General features: G+C 32.5%; 1 protein-coding gene across 9 annotated transcripts in view; it reads right to left on the bottom strand.

The window, feature by feature from the left end:
• The window catches only part of snu (snustorr), a 524182-nt gene that overhangs the window by 39662 nt on the left and 470600 nt on the right, over nucleotides 1-13920 (bottom strand). For all 9 annotated transcript variants that reach the window (XM_067049629.1, XM_014418364.3, XM_067049627.1 and 6 more), the window contains one exon: nucleotides 13604-13816. In XM_067049629.1, the coding sequence (XP_066905730.1) occupies nucleotides 13604-13785 (182 nt within the window). In that variant the 5' untranslated portion in view covers nucleotides 13786-13816. The remainder of the gene's footprint in view (nucleotides 1-13603; nucleotides 13817-13920) is intronic.

Genomic DNA, 13920 nt, shown 5'->3' with positions numbered 1-13920 from the left:
TTATAAAATAGTATAATTATCTACTATTAGAGTTTTTTTTTTACCGCACCCGGACCATATTCCATTCAAAGATATAATTATAAAGAATTATTTATCCAATGGATAAAAAGTCAGTTATTTCACCCCAATTTTTGGATTATTTTAATGATAATAGCTAGTCAAAGTTGATGAGTCTGCCAACTACAGTTAGGGGGAATATAAAATGGCGGCTGTATCGAAATGTTTAATTTAATCTAAAATTAATTTTCCCTTCGCAACTTCATACTTTTGAATTTAACCACAATATATGTCCAAACTCCTTAACCATCCTAACCCATTAATTCTTAATCTTTCATCCTTAACAATCCCTGATAATCCTCCGAGGCGTCTGAAAAGAAGATGGCCACGGGACCTTCTAGTTTAAATTAATGTTTGAAGTACCACCAATGGGTGGTTCCTTCCCAAGATTTTCAAGTGTATATGAAACATACAACATATTTACTTATTGTATTATTTTGTACAGTTGTAAATTACAATAAATAAATAATAATAAAAAAAAAACAAAAAAAAAAAACACAATATTACAAAAAAGTAGAACATTATTTTTAGTACAGTAATTTTGTTCAAATATGAGCCCTAGTAAATCTCTAGGCATACAATAGTTCCAGAGATACAGTTTTCAAAAATTAACATTTCTTGAAATATAAATCGTAAAAAAAAACTGTAGTTAGCGAATTTATTGTGGAAAATCATTATCTGAGGACCTATTCGACGTACATACGTCTACTATCACTTCAATTAATGCTAGTTTAATGAGCTATAAAGTAGTTTATGACGTCTATATAAGTAGGGATAGTAGTTTTTATTATATCTGACAAAATAAATTAACAAGATGATGATTTCTCTGAGGAACCATTCGACGTACAGATATCCATTAGCACTCAAATTAAAGGTAGTTAAATGAGATATAATGTATTTTATGACGTTTATCTTTTTCGGTTGCACTATCAAGTTTAAACTACGATTTCTTAAATATCAAGGAAGAATCAATAATTATTAGTTGCACTAGAAAAGTAAACGTTCAAATCTGGCGGTAAGGTTTACCGGCTAATGAAAGCCAGTTAAACTCAGATTTAGAGCAAATCTAGGTTAAAATAAGTAACCATACGAGGAACCTTCCTTAGTTCCAGTTGTATCTGTTATCTAGCAAAGGTGTATTCTATCATAATTCCGTTTTTTTTTTTTCAGAATTCAATGATCAATATAGACGATTTGGCAGACGAGGAAGACTTTAAAGAATTAGTTGCTCATGCGATAATAAAAAAAAGTATTCCATCCTCAACCAAATCATTTTTCATAGTTCTCGAATGAAGAATTTTTTTCAGCCATTTCAACTGTCAAAAGTTAAATAGCGATAGAAATTGCATAAAAAGGCAGCTCTCTAAGTTTCAGGTAACCTTGGTAACCTGGTTAACAAAACTGTAGACCAGATGCAGTTCGCTAAGTTACCTGAGTTTTGCTAAACTCTTACACAATTTTTATTTATTTGTTGATATTTACAACTGTATAAAAAAAAATACAACCAGTAAATTTGATCATAATGACATAATGATATGATACAGGATGTAGAGAAACTACCCAGTTGTAGAACTCTAAAAACAGTTTACAATATAAGGTCACGAGGCCATCTTCTTTTCAGGCGCCTTGGAGGATTGCCAGGAATGGAAGAGGAAGCAAGGTTAGAAACGAGTGGGTTTACCCACCCGGTTAGGGAGTTTATTATGGAAGGAATAATATCGGGTTCGGGCTAGATCGGTTACATAAGGAACATTTAGGTCTTTATGGATGGTTTTATTAGTAACAAAATAAGGAGCATTGAGGATTTTACGAAGGATTTTGGATTGTAAAGATTGGATACGAGAGGAATTCGAAGGTTTAGTGGAGCCCCAAAGCTCAACTCCGTATGTCCAGATGGGCCTTATTATTGTCATGTAGATCAGTCTTTTGTAATGAGTTGGAAGTTTGAACCGTTTGTCTAGTAAGTGCTGTAATAGTCGGAATCTGCGTGCAGTTTCCTGTCTTTTCAGTCTTGTGTGAGGATTCTTACACAATTTAAGTTATACAAATCTTAGTGTTACTATAGATTGCTGCACCTAGCCTTAATGTGCTCATTATTTCTGATCTAATGGCGTTAGAACTTACTAATAGCCCATACGCATTTCGCAGGGCGAGGCCATGATTCAATTCGGGATACCCCATTTCATAATCTAGGTCAGTTATATTTCCCCAGCATCTTTGGGGGATCACCACATCATTTCGGATATTGGTAAAATTCGGAGAACTGTTTCTGGCTGACCTTGTTCGGTTCTAATGCCATAATGACCTATGAAGCAACAGAAATTCGGAGAAGAGTTTATCGGAAATATATTTTATAATAATAATTCAGAATAGCCTATAAAAAAAAAAAGTTGAATAGATATTTATATTTTAAGAGGAACTAACTTAACGAAATAAATTATAGCATTATTGTATGTATAATATTTATAAAAATGTTATTATTTTCTGTTTCGAGAGTTACTTTTGAGATAAAATAAAAGATAAAAAATCAATTTTCAAGATGAGATGACATTTGGATATGTGGGTTAGTAAGAGGTGAAATGGAAATGCTGACACTAGCTCACTGAAATGCTAAAACAGTTTCTAGACGGGAACTACCGTTTTTTATTGTCTTCAGTCGTTGAATATGTAAGACTCGTGGGGAAGATACAGTACACACGTCTCGCTGTGCAGGCAGTCTAAGTTCTCACTGTTTTGACTTACGCTTCTAGAAAAATAAATTTTCGAAAGAAAGTTTTAAGTTAACTTTGAATTAAAAACAAAACAAAAAAACAGTGGTTATATTATAGTACAAGAGCCCAAGAGGAGAAAAAAAGCAGTTATCTCACCCCAATTTTTGATTACTTTATTAAAAACTAGATATAATTACTTATGGGTCTAGATTTATATTTTTTCAAAAATTCAACATTTTATATAAACAACTAGAAATTAACATTTTGTGAGTTTATTATATCAAATAACATAAAAACTACTACTCCTACAAAGATAAACAGTATTAACTATTTTATAGTAAATTTATTTCGTTTTAATTTAAGTGCTGACAGACATCTGTACATCCAATGGTTTCTGAAATAAAGTTTTTCATAAATCAAACTTAATGTCCGAACAACTATAAATCAATTTATTTTAGCAAATAACATGAAAACTACTACACCTACGAAGATAAATGTAAAGCTACTGTATATTACATTGAATTTGCTTTAATTTTAGTATTAATAGACATCTGTAATTCGAATAGTTTTTGAGATATAGACTTCTCAAAATACATTCACTAACTATTGATTTTTCATTGCATTTTTTATGAGATGTTGCTTTTTAAAAAATTATTTCTCGGGAACTAAGAACGAACATACCTCTATTAGGGCTCATATTTTAGCAATTTAACTCTTCTTTAAATGATATTTTATTATTGAAGAATGGAATATGGTCCGGGTGCGGTAAAAAAAAACTCAAATAGTAGATAATTATACTATTTTATTGAGCCAACGTTTTGCCCCACGTTGCAGGGCTTCGTCAGGGCTAAAAAAGATACAAACACTATAGTTACAAAAAGGAAAAAGAAAAGTAAGTGTAAAATAACAGGGGTATAAAATGAAAAGTAAGATATAATAAGAAAAATTATATTTTATTATTATTATATTTATATTTTATACGATATTTTATTATGTTTTCTAGTGTTGTTGATAATTTTACAGTAATTAAGCTCCGTAAGAAAAATTATTTTTTTTTAACTTTTTGGAAACAGCCGCTATTTTATATTCTCCCTACCTATACTTGGCAGACTCATCAATTTCAACTAATACTTATACATAGTTTTCATTAAAGTAATCAAAAATAAGGGTGAAATAACTGCCTTTCTTTCTCTTGGGCTCTTGTACTACAATGTACTAAGTCTATAACATGGACTTTTGTAATTTTCATTATTTCTTGTAATGAAATTACAAGTAGAGATCACTAGATACTTTTTTGATTTAAGTCGATAAAAATTTTCTTACAAAATTTGATATTTGAATTTTTCATTTTTGCATCGCCACATAGTCTCATATACGAAAAGAAAATCGAATTTCTTGTCGCACATTAAAAGACAGAATAACCGAGATTACGAACGCTGTGCTGTCAAACGCGCTTTCATCGCCGCTGGGACCATGACGGCAATTCACGCAGGGTGAACACTGTTCGGGCGCCAACTTTCCTAACTTCGGTTGAGCAAAAACGAAGGCGCCGTAACGATTGCAAAGCATCTTTCACAAAGAATTAAAAAATATAATAATAATAATTAATACCGAAAAATACAATTATGAAAGAACAACGGAATGCAATGATAAAAATAAATTTAAAAACAAATGTATCTTACTCGATTGTAATTGAGACTGAATACTTAAATAAGTATTCTATATTCTTTATATACAAAATAAATTTGTACCATTCCAGCCCATGAAGGGTTCGGGGTTCAGGACTTTGTAAGGAAGAACTGTTGACCAACAGTTGTGCAAGGAGGTGATTTGGTTAGAATCACTCTTGACCGAAAGATTTTTCCCCAATTAAGGGTACCCAACTTTTGACCACAGTGTTGACTCACGGCAACAGTAACTGAATAAATAATTATCTGCTACCATATGATTCGAACCCAGGTTAATGGGGATAGTAGCACAATGCCTTACCACTGAGCTATCCTTCTTTGTATTTAAATGTTCTAATAACTATTCTGCATGCATTACTGCCTGTAAATCATGGGATCATAGTCAAATGATTTACAGGATTTAGGGGCCTACTTGATGACTTGACTTTGTGACAAAGTAAGGAGTATTAAGGATTTTGGACTGTAAGGATTGGATTCTGAAGGAATTTGATGGTTTAGTGGAGCCCCAAAGCTCAACTCCGTATGTCCAGATAGGCCTTAATTAATTAATTTATTATAAATGAAATGTATTTAAAATTTTATTTTTTTAATTGATAGACCCTTGAAAATGGCCGAAATGGCTGAAACGTAGGGGCGTAAAGATAATAAACAAATCTGTCTGAAACAAGAATTTTCATTATATATAATAACATAAAATAAATACATTTTTTTTTCTTTTTATTCTTTTTCTTTCACGCTATATCCCGATCGTGACGCGACCGCGATTCAATCCCTCAAGGTTTCCATTCAGTGAATGGGCAATAACAGTCAACTCATTGTTCTCTGCTTCAACGAGTCCTTATTGTTCCAAAGGATAATGAATTTATTTCAAGTCATAAAATTGTTTACGAGTTCCAGGATGCGGGCTACAAAGCTTTTTCATAAAATTTGTAGAAACTAATGTCAATTATTTTAAACAAACGAAAACACTTTGGATTTTGTTGAAGGTTACAATTGAACAGGAGTGCTATATCGATACTCAAATTGAAGGATATATGTTGTAAGTCAGCTATTGTTAAAATATTTCGCATATTCTCAGGAGGTTTTACCCTCTTCATAATAAGTCAATTTTCCTCAAGGAAATAATCAAGTAATCAAAGACTATAAGGGAAAAACAGGATTAATTGATTTTTTTTTTCAACATCTGATAGATTTTTGGATGATAGAGGCAATGTTAAAAAAATCAAAACAGGAGAATATTTCGATATTTATGTCACTAATCTGAATCTGTTGAGATTTTTAAGTCCTTATTTAATAATTTTATCAACCACATCAACATTAACCACTTATTTCCGAACTAGCAAAGGATACTCCTGTAATTTAAGACTTGAGCTGTACCCTTAACCACACGCTTAAATGGTTGACAGAATCCGGATTCATGGTTACTATTGAAATGTGAAACTACTGCAACATAGGAACCTGTGGTCAAATTTGATTAAATTTTATGTTAGAGTTTGGAATGATAGAGAAACTCAAAAGTTTTATCCACAATTTCTTTGTTATCCGGGAAGATGGAATGGAGATCCGTAGGTAAACCATATAAAGATTTGAGGGAGTCATGTTGTAAGTCCTTGTGATATCATATTTAGAGTCGGTTTAAACAACACACACATACTTTAAACAAGGATTTCTTAAATCACGGGTAAAATCAATAATAAAATAAAAAATATTACATCATCGACCACATAATTTTTTATAGTGGCCGGATAAAGAATTTTTTCAGCGACTTAGACTGTCAAAAGTGGCCGTTTAATCAGTTTTAAATTTAATTTGACCCACAATTTCCAACGTTAGCTATATGAAGGTAACCTTGGTAACCTGGTTAACAAAGCTGTAGACTATAAACAGTTTGCTAAGTAACTGGAGTTTTACTGAACTCTTGGACGAGTCCAAAAGGGTATTCATGATATTGTGTTAAATGTAAAATGTTTTACCATGTTAAAAGTTACAAGTATAGGATTGTGAGCAGCCCTATTTAAAGTCATGTTAAATGTATAAGAGCTCCTAGCGGAATTTACAGGCAACTTGTTTTATAACCTTTCCTTCTAAAATTTCATGTTATCGTTTAATTCTAAGTTTTGAATAACGAACGAAGTTTCACCCGGACATACACACTAAAATACCTTGGATTGACATTAGACAAACGACTTACATGGACCTCCCACATAAAAATAACAAAACAAAAGCTAAATTTCCGACTTAAATTATTATTTCATCTTTTAAATAAACGATAAAAATTACCACTTTCAGAAAAACTTAAGATTTATACTTACCTTCTCAGACCAGTTTGGACTTACGGTGCCCAAATTTACGGATATGCCAAAAAAACTAACTTACTGAAACTGCAACAGTTTCAATCAAAATTACTAAGACTGATCAGTAGCGCTCCCCCCTACATCAGTAACAAGAACTTACACAAAGACTTACGAACTGCCTACGTACAAACAAGCATTAAATCATTATATAAACGGTTTCACAACGCACTTCCAATACACACTAACCCTCTAATTCAAGGACTATCAACACTAGACTTACCAGATACGAGACGACGTTTACGAAGGAGCTGGAATAGGGATCTCTCAAATTGATTTTTAAATTTCAATTTTAATGGAGAGGCATCTTTGGATGACCTTAACCTTCATGGATTCACGACCTTTTTTATTATTATTATTATTATTTTTAATTTATTTTCTCTCTCTCTACATCTCATTCGCTGGTTGTAAAAATACTTTTACAGTTGTGAATAAACTAAATAAAGTAAAAAAAAAAAAGTTTTGAATAAAGTAATTTATTACAATAAGCCTAAATTGAGAGAAAAGTGGAAGTTGTGTGAATGTTTGGCCAATTGAGCTAGTGACTTGTTGATCTTCTAACTTTTGAGGAAGAGAATCAAGATGAGCTAACTGACAACTGTCATTAAATTAATATTATTGTCATTCATTGCTTTATTAGTTATAAAAACTTTCAAAACAATACAAACACAAACTAAGAGCAAGTAATCTAACACGAGAACAAACACAAGGTTGACAAAGTTGGTCTGTTGCGTGACGTCAATCTCCATTGAACAGACTCTCAACCATGTTATATGTTATATCGTTTTAACATGCTAAAAGAAGGAAATATTTCTCCATTTAACACGTTGTAACATATTAAACTAAAGATCATTAAGGGATATTAAGTTACAATTTACAGCAAAGGAGCGACAGTTTCGACTAAAAATTATTTTGAATGAGTAATTATACCGAATAAGTGACCTGTTAATAACCGGTGCACTTTTTTTTCCCACAATAAACTAACTTAATGCTTAGCTTTCTCATAGTGGGCCGTCCCAAGAAACAGATGAAATCACTGAACCAATAGAGGAAATTTAAAAAGAAAAACAAATTTCGAAACAAACAATTCACAATAGAGCCGTTTCCGAGACAGTGCGTGTCGTAAGCTATGCAAAGTTGAGCTCATCCCAAAACAAACATTGCCTCACCACTTCACGGCTTTAAAATTTTTTTTGTCAACTCCGATTCAGTTTTTCTGAAAGTGGTTTATTACCATGGACGATCTGTTATATAACATGAAAAATAAGGTTTGAAATAGTAACAGAATGGTGCGAAATATGAAAGGAACGGTTACAAAATGGTACGACCCTTACAAGTGGGGCGGTATTGACCACTAAAAATCAGCACTTGATGCGATGGTGGTGTTTCTTGAGCAAAGATGATTGTGTAAAAATATGCTTTTTGGTGACTGTATTGGATGAAATAATGCACAAACCGCCTTCCTTATACACTCTTTAACTACCAGATCGATTGACGGGTGAGAATTAAAAAGAAAAAAAAAACAATCTTTTTTTTATAATTTTTTGAGGTTTATTACTTCCATCATTTTCAATAAATTATTATTTATTTATTCATTAACATTGTACAACTTTTCGGGACCACTGTCCTATATTCATGTACTATACAAACCTCATGATTTCATATGGGAAATCATGTCCTCCATTTTTGCATCTTCACTTCTCTGTGGCACAGCTATCATTCTACATTTCTTACTATCCTTACTATACTTACTATACTTATAAACCTCAAAAATTATAAAAAATTGACTCACCAGACTTCCTAGAGAGATAATCCAGATTACAAAAAAAAAAACAGTACAAGTCAATAATATATAAAATTAGGAAAAAACCAACAACAATCAATCAGCTGACGAGAAGTTTTCAAAGTTGTTTAGGGGGTAAAACTCTGAGGTCATCAACGCCCATGTTTCGCACTTTATAATTCTATTTAAAGATTTGAAACTCTTTGGGTAATTGCTAAATAAATTTAAATAGTTATTTATTTTAGAATTATTTAGTACATATAAAAGACTTTCGGGTTTAAATCTTATTCAAAAGGTTAAGAAAATTAAAACCATTTCTATGTTCTTCTGGTCATCATTCAGAGCATCCGATACACTCGGTCCCACTCCCAATCTATTTTAGTTCATGGAATAGAAATGACATTCTTCAAATATGTGACAGACTGTAAGTACACTATTGCAGTATTGACATTTTGGCGGAGGCTGCTTACTGATCAGGTATGCATGAGTTAAACTCGTATGACCTATTCTCAATCTGGCAATAGCTCCCTCCTCCCTGCGATTGGAACGGTTTGATGTGGTCCATGGTTTAATGTTTTTTTTTTAATAGTTTTTAATTTTCATGGCGGGCTTTCATTCCACACTATTACTAGCTGATAGTAAACCTTCGTCTTGCCCCACAGTATCTTTTAATAATACCCCACTTATCCCTGTTGAACAGATCCGTTACGTAGGACTAAATCTGGACAAACGACTGACATGGAATCCTCCTGCAGGTCTGAATAGACAGGAAACTGCTCGTCGATTCCGACTATTACAACATTTACTAGACAAACGGTCCAAACTTCCAATCCATTACAAAAGACTGATCTACATGGGTGTTATAAGGGATATCTGGACATACGGAGTTGAGCTATGGGGCTCCTCCATCGAATTCTTCTCGAATCCAATCCTTACAGTCCAAGATCCTTCGTAAAATCCTTAATGCTCCTTACTTTGTCACAAATCAAATCATCCATCAGGACCTCAATGTCCCCTATGTTGCCGATTTGGCCAGAACCAGATACCAATCCTTCCATGATAAACTTCCCAACTACCCAAACCAACTCGTTTCTAACCTGGCTTCTCCTTCATTACCTAATAATCCTCCTAGGCGTCTGAAAAGAAGATGGCCTCGAGATCTTCTCCTTTAGAAATGTTTTTGGAGTTCTATCAATGGGTAGATTCTCGACATGTTTGTATTATGTCATACCACTTACAGAAAATTTACTTAATATATGTATATATGTATACAGTAAATAAGAATAAATAAATTATTTAAAAAAAAAAATTAATTTAATTTTAGAAAAATATTTCGATGCAATGATTTGGGAATTGCAGCTGACACGACAATTGTCCTCTTAAAATGCTCAGGTACGTGTTCCATGTTGCTGGAGTTGCTCTGCGATAGTTATACCGAAACAGCTAATAAACGTTTCAAGGGAAAGTACCATTTGAATAATTTATATATTTCTATAATTAACAAGGATAAATTATAAAAGGACAGAAAAAGAAGGTAAAATTAGAAATTGCTGCTCAGGAAATGCGGGTTCACAGGAAATAGGGTAAAACAGTTCTAGTCGATAAATTAGAATTTTTATAGCAATGGTTGAGTATTCCTGAATATAATATTTTTTTATTCATGAAAGTTATGATGAAAATATGTCCTTACTTTTTTTTCTCTTTTAGATTCAAAGAAGGTTCCATATCCATCACTTTTAATACCTACTTTAGAGGATTTTCAGATCTAAATGATGATGTATTATTTTTTAAAGTATTAACGAAAATTATTATTGCCATTTTTTTAATTTTATTTTTGTGCTAGTGTTTGATCTCGACCAGTTATGGAGGAAGCAAACAAAAAAACATGGTTTTGAAAAACACAAAGTATAGCTCTCCTATATATTTAGGAAAACGTAACATAGTTCCTTTTAGCTTTGAGCTCATACCTACAGAAATAGATTTATAACTATAGAGCTATTAATCATGCGTTAAATGTAAAAAGCTTTAACATGCTAAATGTTATAAGTAGGGATAGGATTTTTATGTGCTAAAAAAATCTGAAATATGTACATAAATATGTGCTAATAAATTGTCAAATATTTAAAAAAAATATGTATTTATAAATTATGTATTATTCAACAATACAAAATTACAATATGTAACAATATGTAAAAAAGTCAAATATTTAAAAATATGTGAAACAAAAATGGCTTCTTTTGGCCAGAAATGTCTTGAAACATCTTTAGTTACTAAGGAATCGAAGATATCATGATCAGTAAAAATATGTGAAAACATAAAAATCCTATCCCTAGTTATAAGTATAGGATTGTGAGGAGCCCTATTTAAAGTCATGTTATATGTTAAATAATCTTTCCTTTCAGAAGATTCTCATTATTATTTTTATGCATTTCTTCATTAGAATTTTAAAATTTTCAAAACCAAACAGGAACTACAAGCAACTAACGTATCAAAACGACTATAGACAAAATGGTGTGGAGCTAAGATGAACTATTGCGTGACGTCATTCTCCATTTAAGTTTTTTTAAACTTATTTATCCATTCAAGTGTTTCCTGTAACCGGTTTTTTCTTTTATTATATTTTCCTTTTAATCTATGTGTTAGTCTTATTCTTGTAAAATGTATCTAGTTGTTTGTTCTTGATAGACTGATCTACTGCTGTGACTATGAATGATGGTCTGATCTCACATTACCGTCTTATATTGAATTTTTTTAGCGGGTCACTGAGGAGGATCTAGGAGGGTGAATTCCGGAGAGCGAATTTGTTGATAGGGTGAATTGAATAATTGAGCAGAAATGAGAGGGAAAAATGGGAGTGAGTGAAACATTTGTATTTGTTGTACAGACCGAAATGGATTGTAAAAGGAAACTGTAGGGGAAAAAAATTGTTTATATATCTCTTTTTTTTCTGATTATACCATGTATGTGTAATTTATATATATCCGATTACGGATTGATAAGTATGCTGTGTGAGATAGCAACCTGATGTATTTAGGCAGCATAGATGAATAAATAAAGTATTTCTCTTCTCTCTCTCTCTTTAACACGCTTTATGCTTATTCTGCAAAATCTATTTCAATAATAGTTTGTACCACACCTTCCAACATTGCCTAACCTTAACTTAACCTAAAATTAAAGAAAATAGACAATATATCTTTAAGACACACATATCTTTATCTTGTAACCTATAAAACACCCAAAATATATTTAACATTGACAATGAAGTTAAATTGAATAGACTGTATATTTACATTGTAACAGTATGAAATAAGTTTGAATGTGTAAGTGGAATGTAAATAGTTCTCGTAGTCCAGTTAATTTTGTATTATTCAGTCAGCTTTATTTTATTTTATTTATTTTTTTAATAGAGCACTAGACTACGGTTTATTATAAAACGGCATCTTTAATCTAATGAAATTTGTACAGGACTTTGTCTTTCACAAATAAATATATATTCTATAATTTTAAAATGCTAAAAGAATGAAATATTTCTTCACAACTTTTTTCTATTTAACACACTTTTACCCGGGAGAGGTGTAGTCTTGAGCATTTCGCTCATATTAGGAAATAAACGTCTATATAATTCTAGTATTTTATCTGTTTTCTTTATACTTTTGTATATATTCTGTTAACCCTTCGATTTTTATTGTTGCTTAAAGGCATAAACCCTCTGGTCATCAACGCCTATGGCATGATAAAAGTAAAAAAAATAAAATAAATAAAAAATATAAAAATAAAAAAATAATTAAAAAAAATAAAATAATATAAATAAAAAACATAAAAATCGAAGAGGAGTTATAATTTATAAAGAAGGCGATGTGCTTTTAAAAATTCAAACACTCGTGTAATTTTAGCTTCCTCATCTGCGAGAGCTTCGGATAAATTTGGGGTCAGTCCTATCCTGTTTATTGCTGGCAAATAGTGAATACACTCTTCAAAAATATGTCTAATCGTAAGAATGGACTGACAATATTTACACGTTGGAGGTGGCAGTTTTCTGATGAGGTGAGAGTGCGTGAGGAGAGTATGACCTATTCTCAAGCGGGCCAGAGCAACCTCCTCCCTGCGGCTGTTTCGGTAGGATGTTGACCATGGTTTTACTGATCGTTTTATTTCTTTTAATTTACTCGGAGAGCTTTTATCCCACTTGGCCTGCCATTTTCCCAATATTTGTAACTTAAGGGGTGTACTGAGTTCTGATAGGGTAAGAACGGCGGTGCCTCGGCCAGGGAGCGTGAGTGCCTCTCTGGCAGCTTTGTCTGCAAGCTCGTTACCAACAATGCCAATGTGGCTTGGAGCCCATATGAAAATAATTGATTTACCTCGCTGTGATAATTTTAGAAAAAAAGATTGAATTCTTATGATGAGTGGATGTGCGGGGTACATGTTTCTCAAACTTTTTAGAGAGCTCAACGAATCTGGGATTATTACTATAGTCTTCTGAATTATTGAAAAGCAAAAATGGAGGACTGGTGCTTACGCGTGAAGATCGGCAGTAACCCTTTGATGTTATTGTCACTTGTTTAGGTTACTCCCTCTTTTACCTCCTCAGCTACACTTAATTCAGTTTTGTTCTGGCCACCTACCTATAGTAAGACTGAGCATTTCTCTCACCAGTACCCTTCCTAAGATGATATCTTTTTTTTTTTTTGAGAATTTTTCTTATAACTCTTTTCATATTTTAAATCATGAGCCGAGGCAGGAAGATCTTAGATCTTTTATGAAATCTTGAGTCTTCAGGTCCTGATAGAGGGGTTACAAATTTCAATTACGATTTCCAATTGAATTGAAAGTAATTTAAAAGATTTGTATCACCATCAAATCTAATTAAATAAAAAAAATAGTACAAATCCATTTACCATGAGGTAAATGCTCACGGGACAACTCTTAGTAGGACTCCTGCTGGTTTATAATGTTAAACTAAAGATTATGCCCAATACCCCTAATAATTTGAAATATATAGAATTTACTCACATAGTTCCCTTGGCGACTGTCATGTTGAGGTTGGACAAGACGTGATTGGGATTCTGGGAGGAGCCGTAGTGCTTGAAGGCCCTCCGGACGGACACAGCCTGCTGCTTGCGGGTCCATGCCGAGTTGGCCCGTTCCAATGGAGCCGGCTTCTCCACCGTCACCAGATCAGGACCCTCGTCCATCACCAGTCCGGGGTTCACCACCCCTCCCTCCCTGCAACACAAGGAAAAAATACACAATTAATATATTATACAATAAAACACATCTATTAAATACACAATTAATATATTATACAATAAAACACATCTATTAAATAC

Source organism: Halyomorpha halys, unplaced genomic scaffold (genome assembly GCF_000696795.3).
Source record: "Halyomorpha halys isolate HHAL.00 unplaced genomic scaffold, Hhal_1.1 Scaffold2.1, whole genome shotgun sequence".
Taxonomy (NCBI): Eukaryota; Metazoa; Arthropoda; class Insecta; order Hemiptera; family Pentatomidae; genus Halyomorpha; species Halyomorpha halys.
This window is presented reverse-complemented; position numbering and strand designations above follow the sequence as displayed.